This window comes from Pleuronectes platessa, chromosome 1 (assembly GCF_947347685.1).
Source record: "Pleuronectes platessa chromosome 1, fPlePla1.1, whole genome shotgun sequence".
In the NCBI taxonomy this organism is placed as follows: Eukaryota; Metazoa; Chordata; class Actinopteri; order Pleuronectiformes; family Pleuronectidae; genus Pleuronectes; species Pleuronectes platessa.
The window spans coordinates 13,254,304-13,268,150 of NC_070626.1; the positions used below are offsets into that span (position 1 = coordinate 13,254,304).

Sequence of the window (13,847 nt, forward strand, 5' to 3'; positions counted from 1 at the left end):
TGTTTGTCTCATGCTGTATTAGCCCAGGAGCTTTGTAGCTCTGGCTGTGCGGGGGGGGGGGGTCATAGGGGTTTCAGAGGAAGGGGGTGTTGATGAGGGGAAGTTGTGTAAAGAGAAGTGGAGTCATGTGACGCTCTCTAAACTTCTCTGAGCATGCAGAGGGAAAGTATGGCTCTCACTTCTGTTTGGTTCCTCTGCACCATTTTTACTCTTGTGCATTTAACACCCTTGATCGTACTCGAAGGTAAGTTAACACTCGAGAAGTGTGTTGATTGCTTTATATTCATTTGTTCTCGTTAAATGCAAAATGTCACAGACAGCTAAAGAAGGTCAGTTCAAAGTTGTGTAGTTTCTTGTCTCCAGCATTAACAGATGCCAGGATATTAATAGCTGCAACAATAGGTGTGCGTGTGTGTCTGTGTGTCTGAGAGAGAGCATGTGTGTGTGTGTGTGTTCCAGGTTATTCATTTTGTGGAGACCAGATTCTGTTTATTCTTGTCTTCCTTATTGAGACAAAAATCAAATCCCCATAACATCGTCAGTGTGTGTGTTTGTTAACTCATGGTTAGCATGGAATAAAACTGAATTATTTAATATAGTAAATTCCTACTCTAAAAACAGAGCATTTTATATTATATCACCTGATTTGTAGAACACACAAAATAATTATCATTAAATGAAGATTGCCCAGTACCAATACTGAGGTGTGATGAGTGGATATATACGTTATATAACTATACTATAGATAATAACAACTTCAGGGCAAAATGTGGATTATTAGGCTGCTTCATTCACTATTGGCTTCATTCTGTGTCCTGTCAGAAGAACATCGATTCAAACAGTGGATGTTTCAGGTGAAGTTATTTCAAATTCCCACTAAACACTCTTAATAAATCTGTTTATTTTTTAATGTTTCCACAACAGCTCAATCCCTTCCTTGTTATGTTGTTACTTCTTTTCGACGTGCAGCACAGCAGAGGTTACGACACTGAGGAGTTCTACCAACGGCTCCAGATATTCACAGAGAATAAGAGAATAATTGATCGCCATAATGCTGGGAATCACTCCTTCACAAGTACAGTACAGTTCTCATAATGTCTCATAATGTCTATGCTGCATAAACTAACACCACGAAAAGGAGCTGCTTATTTTACAATGACTTGTGTTATAACACCATGTTTCATTTATAATGTAGTGGGCCTGAATCAATTCTCAGACATGACATTTGAGGAGTTCAAGAAGTTCTTCCTTCTGACACAGCCACAGGTAATCACATTTTATTTTATGCAGCCTGATGTTTTACTGTATGTTTTTTTTATGGATTTCCATTAAAAAAGTTCTGCCTCTGGTCTCTTGAAGAACTGCTCAGCCACTAAAGGGAGTCGCGTCAGCAGGACTGGTCCTAACCCTGAGTCTGTCGACTGGAGAGTGAAAGGCAACTATGTGACTCCCGTGAAGAATCAGGTATCAAGATGCTCACATGATGTTTCTGAACAGGCAAAAAAAAGAACCACCGCAACATAGAGAGTGAAACAGGAAGTCAGGAAGCTAAAAACATTAATCCAGTGAAGTTACTACAAATCTTCATCTCCCTCTTTGTCAGTTATAATATAAACTTGGTCAGATTGGTCAGTGTAATACATTAACTCTATAGCATGTTTTATGATGCTCACTTGACTGACAAGCTTGTCTCATGTATGATCTCATGTCAGTTTGTTACGAGGCATAATGTCTGTGACACACAGGATGGAAACACTTTGCTATAACAGTGGGTAGGCTACAGAAAAAAAGTTATTTCCCATTAGGTACAGTATATTTATCAAATATTTTATAATATATCAATAAGTGAGTAAATAGACAGCATTCAATGATTAAAATATAGCAATGGCAGCTGAAAAACGATGGTAGAGGGTATTCTTAACTCTAACTCGTTCAGTTGTTCAGCTATGTGTGTGTGTGTGTGTGTGTGTGTGTGTGTAGGGTCAGTGTGGAAGCTGCTGGAGCTTCTCCACCACTGGTTGTTTGGAGTCAGTGAACGCTATCGCCACTGGGAAGCTGATACCTCTGGTGAAAACTGAATATTGCTCATTAATCCAATCGTCTAATGTTGATTTTTTTTATTTATAACCTTTGTATAGAAACATAAAATAGTTCTTTAATCTCCATTTCAGTCTGAGCATCAGTTGATAGACTGTGCCCAAGACTTCAACAATCATGGATGCATGGGGTAAGTTAGATGTTAACAGGTTTTACACTAAGAGCAACAACTTACATATAAGACATTATAACTTATAAGAACAATTCTGTATAAGATTTTGACCAGTGGCACAAACTGATGGCTCTTCAGAGAAATAACAAAACCTCCTGGTTTATTTCAGTGGCCTCCCCAGTCAGGCGTTTGAATACATCCGATACAGTAAAGGTCTCATGGCCGAGGAGGACTATCCCTACACAGGCCATGTATTCACTTTTCTAGAGGAATGTCTAATTTAAATTTTTCTTTCTTTCTTTGAACTATTGATAAATACATTTTGCACTTCCTGTTTTTAGGATGACATCTGCCAATTTGATCCTGCACGTGCAGCTGCTTTCGTCCAGGACGTTGTCAACATAACAAGTGTGAGTTCAGATGTGAACCTACATTGTGTAAAACACTGTACAAGAGTCCTCTGAGTGATCACTGATACAACATCTTACTGTTCAACCGTATGTTAAAATCCCTGCATGTCTGTCCATCCACAGTGTGATGAAAAAGCCATGGTTGATGCTGTGGCCTGGCTCAACCCTGTGACCTTCAGCTTTGATGTTACGAGCGATTTTATGCACTACAAAGACGGCGTCTACACCAGGTGAGACGAGGAGAAACACTCACTCTAACCCTGAGTCCTCTCTAAACTCAGAACACCGTGAAATCTAATCAAGGTGGTATGTTTTGGATCTGATGGAGACAAATGAGAAACGTTTTTGATTGTTTACATTTCATTAATTTGGGCTGAGCTCTGTTTCATGAAGATATCTACAAGACAAATGTTTGCACAGGCATGATCTAACATGCAACTGAGGGAGAAGAAGACATGGATCATATTGATCTAAAAGCGTGTGTGTTGTCTGTCTAGCACCCAGTGTAAGGACACGCCAGACTGGGTGAACCATGCCGTCCTGGCTGTGGGATACGGCTCTGAGGAGAACACCACACCTTATTGGATTGTGAAGAACTCTTGGGGCACAGACTGGGGAAAGGACGGGTAAATATAGTGTTTGTGTGTATTTCATTGTGCTGACTTGTTATTGCTTTCCAGGACTATGAAGACCTTTTTTTTTTTTTTTATTCCATCAGATATTTTTGGATCGAGCGAGGACGAAACATGTGTGGACTGGCTACATGCTCCTCCTACCCTCTGCCCTCAGTCTGAGGAATGATGGCAACAAAGTGGAGGACTGCAGAAACAACATTAATCGAGTCCACGTGATGGGTAGTTCGTCGATTGTGATATTTATGTGTTTTTTTATGTTTCCTGAAGAATTGACGGAAACTTAGGACTCAACACAGAAGAGAAAACGTCATGACAATTGCAAGAGGACAGAGATGTGTCACGCTCAGGTGGTCTGTTTCACAAAGATCAATCTGATTTCCACACAACACTGATATGACTGTTAGAAAGAGTTGTCAGAGTGGTCCCTATTGACATTTGTGTTCTCTCTGGGTTACTTTGTTTCTCACACACATTAAAGATTTGTTCTCTAATGTTGCGTGCTTCCTGTTGATGTTACAATTCTGATTCTGATTCTGATTCTGATTACAATGTATTTGTGTTGTTGAGAGGATACAAATAAACAAATAAACAAATAAACAGTGCTGTAAATCGCTCATGGAGAAAATGCATTTAATCACACTCAAACCTTTAAGGCATGTATCAACATATGTAGGACTCATAATGGCACTGGTACAGTTTATAGGTTAAAATAATTAAATAAAAATACAGTGTAGTTATGCGATAAGAATAAAATAAAGTAAATTAAAAAAAATTTAATGAAATAAATAAAGTAAAACAGCAGCATCATTAAGTCCAGCACAGAAATAATTTTCAGGATTTGTGTCCGTCCTGTAATTCTTCAACCTTTGCCTAACTCTGCCAGAAGATGGCGACATCGCTCTCCTCGGCTCTGTGGAAGCAGACGCCAGTAGCAAGAATTGAGTTGTCAATCAAATATCCGAGGTGTTCTATGGCTGTAAACAGAAGAGACCGACCCCTTTTTCTGGTGACGTATAAACTTCCAACCAATGAGCTACTGGAAGGGGGAGGGACTTGTTACCAAACATTGGGCTCGTGTGGCGCCAACGGAGCTCAGTGATCAGCTGGGAGGTTCGAACCGAGATCTACTCGTGTTAGTGAAGAGGAACAAGCGTTCCCGACTCAATAACAAATGTCGACAACACGAGCTAAACCTACAGCTGCTGTGAGGGTGTTAATGGTGAGTTTATAACTCTTTTAATGGTTCTTTATCTGAACCTGCAACTGTAACCATTAAGAGTTAGATAACTTCTACGTCCTCTGCGTCGGAGTCGAGTATTATTTGATGTCCAGTGTGTTGTGAGTCTCTCTGAAAGTTGCACTTGTTAGTAGTTTAGCAGGTAGGTTGTTGTTTGACAGAGCTCATGTTTCAGGAGAGGACTCCCGCAGATCTCCAGAGTCCAGTCCGACGATCCTCTCGAGCTGTCGTGCCTCCTAAACGCCTCCAGGTCTCTCCTGATCTACAACCAGCGGACACAGTCAACAAGAGGCGGGTGAGGAGACACCGAACAAACACGTAGAGACAGGAACGGGTCCTCTGTTTGGCTTTGTGTTAATATGGCCACGTTTTCACGGCAGAAAACCAAAGGTCGCAATGATGAGAACATTACGAATAAGACGCAGGACGAGGACGACGAGGAGGAGGAGGAGGAGGAGGAGGAGGAGGAGGAGGAAAGTAGTGAGCGTCTGTCGGTAAGTGTGAACCCTGCACTACGGATCATACTCACGTTTGTGGAAGGACAGAACACGAGTGTCTTTGTGTCACGCAGAGTGGACAACAGGGACTGTCTGTGTATGAGCTGGAGCGACTGGAGAACATCAGACAGAACCAGGCCTTCATGTCCTCCATCAACCTCTTCCAGGTAGATACACACAGGAGCTGGACTCTGTGACACAGCATGTCCGGGTCTCAGTACACACGAGGATGAATCCATCAGTGATATAAGCTTGAAGATCCGCTGTAACTGACACTGAGTCTCATTCTAACATAAACATTCAGAGCAGCTTGCACCAACCGTACAGACTGTTGCAATATGTGAAAACTATTTCAAGTAAGTTTCCATTAAGCATTTTCAGGACCATATTTATGTATGAATTGTGTTCTTTTATTAATATAATATAAATCAGTTATGTAGTTTTATTGTTTACAGTCTCACATAATTATATTCTCACTTATTTAATTGATATTGTTATTTCCAAGCATTGATTCTATATTCACTTCGTAGTTCGTATACTCTTTAAATTCTTCTTTTCACATATAACACACGTTCACTTTTTTCTTTCGAATGATATTGTTTTTAGTCTATTGTTCTTTAATACTGTTACTGCAGTATTGGAGCAAGCTAGCTCAGGAATTTCTTTGGAGATGGATACTTTATCTCACATCACCAAGCCCCTCCCTTCTTCAAGCTGTGTTAGAAAGGAGGCCTTGCATCAGCCTAGAGGTCGTCTTAGCAGTTGTGTGCAAAATTGATAGGATGTGGCTGTTTGTGTAATATGATCGGATGGATACACAGATTTTTTTTTTCTCTACAGACATCTTGTGACACTGTCACATCCTGTCTCTGAACAGATAGGATTTGTTTTAACTGTTCATGTCTTTGTCTAAAGGCCACTGACGAGTTCAAGCAGTTGTCCCGACCAAAAGCATCACAGAGGGGTCTCATGAGGTATCTATGGACGACTGATAGTTACTGCAGAGCTCTTTTTTTCCGGTGGGGGTGCATGTATGCTGAGCTGTAAAAACTGGACGTCACAAGGCATTTTAATGATTGTGGTGACGACTAAGAATTGTTCACATTGTTGAAAGCAAATTTGTTGCTGCATCCTCTTAAATATGAGGATTTGTTTTATTTCTCCTTATATAAACTTAGTGAACTTAATACCACTGAACGTTGATCATTTGTTTGTTTTTTTGACAGATTTACTTCAGTCTGTTTGTTAGTTTCAAACATTAAAGATCAGATTTTAGGTCAGAAAATGATCTTGATGTTTCTGGCAGGTCAAACACGGCTGCAAAAGAAGTGCTGCCCCCTCGGAAATCCCTTCGTCTCCAAAACAAAGATGCAGAGATCCTGGCACTTCCCCCTGAACCCACAGGGAAACCAACCTATAGAGAGGTAAAGCCTCACGTAAATAACCATTTAGACGTAGATAATTATCCCTCAATTAGTACTGCTGCCTGTCTGTCTGTCATCTCTTTGCTTTGTTGCTCACTAGTTTACGTTTTTTAAAGTCTCCGACATTTAAGAAGCCTACTGGTCCTCTGCCCATGGATCCACTCAACACGGAGGAGGGAAGCAAGCTGCCATCACAACTTCTTGAAATCTGCTCTGAGGTAGGAGACAACAACCAGAGGAAAAACAAACAGCAATTTGTCACTTTGGTAATGAAGTGATACAACTAAGTTTATATCACTGCAAAGGCTGTTTTAGTTTCCCCACCAATTTGAAACTTCCTCCCTTTAAATAGCTAATATATGCAGTGCTGTTTATCTATGATACATCCAATGTTGTTTAGTTCTAGGGATTGTGAAGTAATTAATTGTAAAAATTGCTTTTCTTTTCTTAGAACTCAATGGAGGAAAGAAAAGTTGAGCTTGATCTGGAAAAGTAAGTTATGGAATTTTGGTTCTCAGTTTCAGCAAATCACTCATTTGTTAAAGAAATGACCGCTCCATTTCCGCCAACATATCTTTTTGAGTTGTATATTGATGAATGTGTTTTTTTTTACAAACTGTCATAACTCTATCTCTGTGTGTTGATGTAGTTATGGCTCGACTCTGAAGAAAATGAAGCTGGCTGGGGAGAGAGTGACCAAAGTGGTGAAGGATCGAATCTTCTCGGCTGCGTTCCACCCCTCCAGCAGCAGCCTGCTGATGGCCGCAGGAGACAAGTGGGGGAAAGTTGGCCTGTGGACGTTGGTAGGTTTTATTTTCTGCTCTGATGTTGAAGATGAATATTTGACCACCAGAGGGCAGCATGCATGCTTAAATACAGCCTCCGATCAACAGGCCTTGACTGTTGAACCTGCACAGTGACAACAGCGTTTTGAAATGAAACACACACACAACACATAGATTTCCTGAATTCTACATTTTGTGCACGTCTATATTCCGTATAGGGTGCTGATTGGGGAGATGATGGCGTGCTGCTCTTTGGGCCTCACACTGGTCCAGTTGCCTGTATGGCGTTCTCCAGGGCTCAGGCATCCCAGCTGCTGAGTCTCAGCTATGACGGCTCCCTTCGCTGTATGGATATAGAGAAAGCAGTCTTTGACGACGTGAGATAATTCTGTTTAAATAAATTAGTTTTCTTTTAAATAAATATTTTAGCAGTTGTAAAGTGCAGTGATTGAATGCAACAATTTATGGAGATAAAAAAATAAGATAATCTGTGCAGCACTTATAGTCTAGAGTTGAGCGACTAACATTAGATGTGTGTCTGTGTGTTTATTGTTCCAGGTCTATGGCATTAAACATGGCCTGAAAACCTTTGACTTCATGTCACATGACTGTTTGACGCTAGTCGTCGGAGCCTGGAATGGAGATGTTGCCATCATTGACAGGCGCACCCCAGGGTAACACATTATGGACGTTTTTTTTACCTCTTTCCATGATGTTGAGGAATAGCATTATGGATTAACTTCAAATATGATTATAATGATGAGCACCGGTTATTTAATTATTTGCAGAAACTCCTCTGAGTCCGTCCACTCACTAGACCCAAAGAGCCTGCGTTGTGTCAGTGTCCATCCTGTGCAGAAGCACTACTTTGCCGTGGCAGAAAGCAAGTATGGCTGAATATCGACTAAAATAACATTTTAAATTTGAAATCTTCTGTCAGTCTGTTGTTTCTGATGTTGATGTTTTAACCTTGTCTACAGGACAGTGAGTATTTACGACAGCCGATGCCTGAAGAAAACGAAATGCCAGGCAGTCTCCCAGCTGCACGGCCACTCTTTGAGCATATCCAGTGCTTATTTCTCCCCTAACACGGGGAACAGAGTTCTCACTTCCTGTATGGATAACCACATAAGGTGCAGCCACCTCAGCACTTTGAAAAACTGTATTGTATTTGCAGGTCAATTTTTCTATCCCAGCTCATTGTGTCTTCTCTTTCTTTCTTTTTTTATCACAGAATATACGACACATCTGCAATGACCACACAATCTCCTTTGTTGAAAAAGATCGAGTACGTCTGAACTTGGGACAGTTGTTAATTCACCTACTTCATGCTACGTCTTGATCTTTTTCTTTTATGTGTTTTCATACCTGTGTAACCTCAAATTGCTGACAACCTGTCCTCTCAATTTTCAGACATAACATGCACACGGGCCGCTGGCTGACCAAACTATCAGCAGTGTGGGACCCCAAACAGGAAGACTGCTTTGTTGTGGGCAGCATGTTGAGGCCTCGGAGGGTACAGGTTTACCACGAAGGTGGGCGGCTTCAGCACACATTCAGTGACGATGACCACCTTACCACAGTGCTGTCCGTCACTGCTTTCCACCCCACTAGGAACGCCCTCCTGGGGGCCAACGCGTCAGGCCGCCTGCACCTCTTCTCTGACTGAGACCAAACTATGTCTGACCATCACCTTCAGTTGCCTTTCTCTGACGTTCTCTGGGTTGTTTTCAACTTTAATTTAACATTCTAATTTAACATTAAGTGTTCTTAATGGTCCCTCTGCCAGTGCTAATAATGGAGAGGATGTGTTAATCCTCAGTTACAGTGATTTTTCAACGGCCACAAAAAGCTCAGTTTTGTTCCAGATGTGTCAGATATACAGCTGTACTTCCCGCTAACAGCTGTTTATCTTCCTTCCTCTCCCTACTCCTGAGGAAGTACTCCAATCCTCATGTGATTCTGCTGTTTTTTTTTATTTGTTGATGTTGACTAACCAGTCAAATTTGTATTTAATGTCACACACTTGATCGTGCAATGTATGTAGCCTCTAACAATACACTTAATACAGATCAAACAGTTGGATTCAACATAATATAAAAAAGCAATGAAAAATGTACAGACCATGAAGGTGATTGTTGGTTGTTTCTGTTGTCATACTGGTTACTAGTTTCACTTAAAGGGGTCTCCACAATCCAAAGACTTTCTAATCTCCCGAGTCGATGTTGTTAAATTCCTGTTTTTTAAGTTACTTTTGAAGCAGAAACAATAAATACGTTTAAAAAGGTAATATCGGTTCGTCTCTGCAGTGGTACTATCGTCGGCTCCTGAAGATGGCAGCATTGTAACATAAAACGTCTGTGTGTGTGTGTTCCTGCACTAATTGCTTAGCGAGGACCATTTTAAGCAGAGACCCAACAGAACTGCTCCTCACTTCTTCAAAGGGCTGTTTTAGGGTGAAGACTTGGGTTTAGGTTTATGGTTAGGCATTCAGCTTGGATGGTTTGGGTTAGGATAAGGAGCTAGGCAATGCATTATGCCAATAGTGAGTGTCCTCACTACAGTAGACGTACAAACGTGTGAGAGAGAGAGAGAACAGGGACACAGAAAAGCCTCAGAAGGAACTATGTTATGCTGTCGATCATTTCCTCTGTGAATTCAACATTGAACCTGTAGCCACAGGGACTGCTGGATGTCAAGAATAGATTATATTTATTCATAAATCGAGGACACCAGTTCTCGGTCATTGGTGGAAAGAAGCAGCCTTGTTGGAGGTAATAAATGCAGACCACATGCTTACAGAGACATGTCCATGTGTGGGACCATGGTACAGGGAGCAGCTGACAGTAAGAACACATCTGAGACAATATTCCTGTTCGAATTGTTCGGTAAAGCATCCGAGCTGTCACCCTTTTTTAAATGTGTGGTTCAGGGGATCTGAGACAGTCAAAGCAATACAAAAAAAACAAAACTACATCGACCAAAGAAAGAGTCAGGTAGTTGAGTATGCTACTTATGCTGTTTTTGAAATGGCTAAAAAAACTAAACCGCTTTGCTTTCACTAGCAAAACCATAATTGAATCATGTGAAATGATTTACTGTCATGTTCATTTACATGTATTTTCACACAATTCATCTGTTTCTATGAAACAAGTCTACAGAGAGCAGATCTAGGATTAGGCAATGACCGAACAGGACTTACATGAAAAGTTTCTTTTTTTAGAACAATTGATACTTTGGAGGAAAATATCTGTGCACCACAGAGCATCACCCAACATTGTTCCCTTCACACGTACATTTACAGGCTGTTCCAGCTTCTCAACAAGATTCCAGACATTTAGCATGTCCGGCAGACAGAGACAAAACGTGGTTTGCAATTCATTATTATTGGTTTTCATTATTACATTAATCCCTCATTTATTATTTTCATTTATTGCGCAAATTATGCTGTATTATTCTCATACACATGGACATAAAATTAGTCTTTCAAATTAAAATAAATAAACGAGGTAAAAAGCAAAAGTTCTTTCACTTAAATTAAAAACCACAAAGCACCATCTTAAATAAAAGCAAATACATCAGGAAATTTTACAATCACCTGCAAAATATGGTTTTCTATTAAATATAAATATATCAGGCAATAATTCCTATAACCAACATCCAGCTCTGCTCCAAAAAGGAAAAGAAATAGAGAAAAATTAATTTTAATATTTCTGCTCATTTCATCATTGCTGAATTAGAAGATTTCAGTACTGTACAAAAATAATGTTAATAATAATAATAATAATAACACAGGGACTTTCTCATAGTATTGTTTTCATGTAACGTTTAGCCTGTGGAGGTTTTAGATTTGAATATTATTACTGTCACTTTCCAAACCGCCCCTGGACGTACTGAACCCTGCAGCCAATCACAACCCAAAACCACTCCTCATGTTGTATGACTAATAAATCCATATTCTTGGTAATCTGAATTACCACCGACACATACAAATACCTACACACTGTATATCCTGATGAAGCAGCCACAGGTTTGTTGAAGTTAACGGTCACAAACTGACTTGTGGTTTCCCAGTATGCTGTTAGTCGCTCTGGGCTGTAGGCTAACATGTGAAGCAACAGAATAAGGCTGGAGAAGCACGGCAGACTATCAGAGTTCCCATCTGTTGACACAAACAGACAACAGAGGTTTCTTTGGTAGGTACGACGATGAAGATTGAAGTAAACATGACTTATCTTAGGCTCTCTTGTTAGGCCGGTGCAGGGCTAAAAGCCGTTTATCCACACTTTAAAAATAACTCTTCAAAGTCCATTTAATGTCACTGTGAGGATATCTGTGCTAACCAGACATCAGTTTGTACAAAAACATGATTTAAACAAATTCTGTCTTTACACAGTCATTTATATATGACTGTATGAATGTAATGGATCAGGCTAAACTCAAATGGAACATGGGTCTTGAATAAAAAAAAAACAACTAGTACATTTGCCTCTTAACTCTCTACTGTGGTAAAATAGTTGTAATCTGAGCAGTTACAAAGGTCAAACAAGGTCAGATTAACCATAATGGAAAACGATTTCACATTAACAGTACAGCACATCAAGATGAACTCCTTCTACGGAATCAAAGAGCTAACCAAACACTTCACTATCACTACAGTGCTAGCTCACATAGCTCCATCCCTTTTACAACTACTGTTAAATGAACGACAGCAAAGTGACAGCTGCTCCTTAAACACACGATTGTAGTTATTATCATTATTTGACTGCTACTTAATAAAATCAGGAAACCTACCATCTCTGTTACTTATATACTTACAAAGGCTTATTTTATGACCGTTGGACAATGAGAGTGTATTGGTGATCTGAACAAAATAAAGTCTTAACGTGAGCAAACTGTTAAAACACATCTCACAAATTAAGCCACATTTTTGTTTAAAAAATGATACAGGGCTTCTAACAGGGCAGCATCGTAGACTGTATACAAAGATGGACGACATGACAGCTGCCAAAAGTGAAGCCAAATCACTGTGATAGCCTCCTAGTGGCTGGCTGCAGTACATGCCATGAACCCCACCTCATCCATGTTAGTGCATGGGACATGGACTAAAGTATAAAGTCATCATACATCTATAAGATTTAAGATTTATAAGATTTAAGATTTAAGATTCAAGTTTGAGGTTACTAGTAGTAGTACCTCAAACTTGAGTCGACACAACAACAAAAGGCTTAAAGAGAAATGGTGACGCAACAGGATTCCAACTGGGGAAATGTAGTGAATGTTTCAAAAAAAAAATTTGTAAAGGAAGGAAGCACCTGGCGAGGCATGGGATACATTCGAAATAAAATGTGTCTTTGGCAGCATTTTTCTGCCTGACCCCTTCTGGATGTGATACTTATTTGTACTTGTATATTCATGTTAGGTATCGTTTAAACTTTTCACATGTTTAACACGTCTCCTAATATATTGAATTTTAAACTTCAAATATGCAAAACTCATGCTTATCCTCAACTGTCTTTTTTTAAGAAAAACGTGTCAGTTATTTGATTGAATTAAAACAGGGGAAACATGATGACGGGTATGTGTATTAGCTGGACTCTGATAATAGTGACACTGCAGACTCTGCCTCCAAATTATGCCAAAAGTGAGGATGGCAGCAGCCGTATCCAAGATATTTTGGCTTCATTTTTGCACAACAGGAACAAATGGAGACACATCATCCATCTTCATATTCAATCTATGGGAAGCATCGAAATCTCTCCAGGGTCAAATAGCTACTGCAACAAAATTTCATATGCCAGATGTGTCGTTGATTACCACATCAGATGAATTCAGGAAAGTTGTCAATTACTTTAAAGTATGTTACATTATCTTTGCTCTACACAGCAGATTCCACATATCGGTCTAAAAATTATAAAGAAAAAAATATAATACTTGCAAATATTATTTTACTCGATCTACATTCGCTAAGTGCTGCTTAGATTTGCTCACACTCTCTTTAACATCCCCCCCAAACACAAACACACACACACACACACACACACAAACACACACAACCCAGGTTCCTGGTACAGCTCCAAACAGCAGTTCTCAGTCTTAGAAGTGACTATAACAACATTTAATCCTCACAAATGTTGTTGTTGGCTTTGAAATGAATTGACCTCTCGTCCGGTTACCTTCTCTCAAAACTTTAAAGACAACTAAATGTGCAGGTCAACAGAATGCACACCCCAACACATCAAATTCGGCCTAACAATAATGTCACAACACATAAATTATACAAAAATAAAGGCAACTGTTATCGGTGGTTGATAGGGTGAAGTCTTGCTTGTCCCTTTCAGTGTTTAAATTAAACCCTGTTGCTGTGACTTTGTGTAAAAATGATAAGAATAAATAATTTCCCAAAAATATGATCTACTTTCCTCGCAGTGATGGTCGAACAAGGCTATTCAGGGGACAGACCATGGCTCTGTGACAAGAACTCCTTCCTGGGTGGAAGCTGAGTCCATGGTGGGAACAGGGCTGCCACACTTTTCCTTTGCCCTCATCTCAACGTCTCTCCTGACCTGCCTCTGTCAGGCTGTGGTACGTGTCCCATCTCAGTGGAGGCCTGTGTTGTGTCCTTCAGTCTCTGCATCCTACAGTTCGCC

The 13,847-nt window shown here is 40.1% G+C and overlaps 2 protein-coding genes across 4 annotated transcripts; both read left to right on the forward strand.

The window, feature by feature from the left end:
- The first annotated feature begins 96 nt into the window (after positions 1 to 96).
- ctsh (cathepsin H) lies at positions 97 to 3,868 on the forward strand. 3 transcript variants are annotated; one of them, XM_053415034.1, is made up of 12 exons: positions 112 to 244; positions 823 to 854; positions 970 to 1,075; positions 1,196 to 1,266; positions 1,360 to 1,464; positions 1,981 to 2,067; positions 2,172 to 2,227; positions 2,379 to 2,460; positions 2,551 to 2,619; positions 2,743 to 2,849; positions 3,117 to 3,245; positions 3,338 to 3,868. In XM_053415034.1, the coding sequence occupies exons 1-12, from the start codon at positions 154 to 156 to the stop codon at positions 3,411 to 3,413; spliced, it is 1,011 nt and encodes a 336-aa protein (XP_053271009.1). In that variant the 5' UTR covers positions 112 to 153; the 3' UTR covers positions 3,414 to 3,868. The 3 variants fall into 3 exon arrangements, with proteins under 3 accessions (XP_053271154.1, XP_053271009.1, XP_053271077.1); XM_053415102.1 differs by having other exon boundaries at positions 116 to 244; positions 826 to 854; XM_053415179.1 differs by lacking the exon at positions 823 to 854 and having other exon boundaries at positions 97 to 244; positions 925 to 1,075.
- Positions 3,869 to 4,292: 424 nt separating this feature from the next.
- wdr76 (WD repeat domain 76) lies at positions 4,293 to 8,942 on the forward strand. Its single transcript, XM_053419417.1, has 15 exons — positions 4,293 to 4,473; positions 4,667 to 4,786; positions 4,872 to 4,985; positions 5,063 to 5,155; positions 5,904 to 5,962; positions 6,295 to 6,412; positions 6,529 to 6,630; positions 6,864 to 6,904; positions 7,062 to 7,215; positions 7,416 to 7,574; positions 7,756 to 7,871; positions 7,986 to 8,084; positions 8,178 to 8,330; positions 8,432 to 8,485; positions 8,611 to 8,942. Exons 1-15 carry the CDS (start codon positions 4,426 to 4,428, stop codon positions 8,864 to 8,866), a joined length of 1,686 nt encoding a protein of 561 aa, XP_053275392.1. The 5' UTR covers positions 4,293 to 4,425; the 3' UTR covers positions 8,867 to 8,942.
- The last annotated feature ends 4,905 nt before the right edge of the window (positions 8,943 to 13,847 follow it).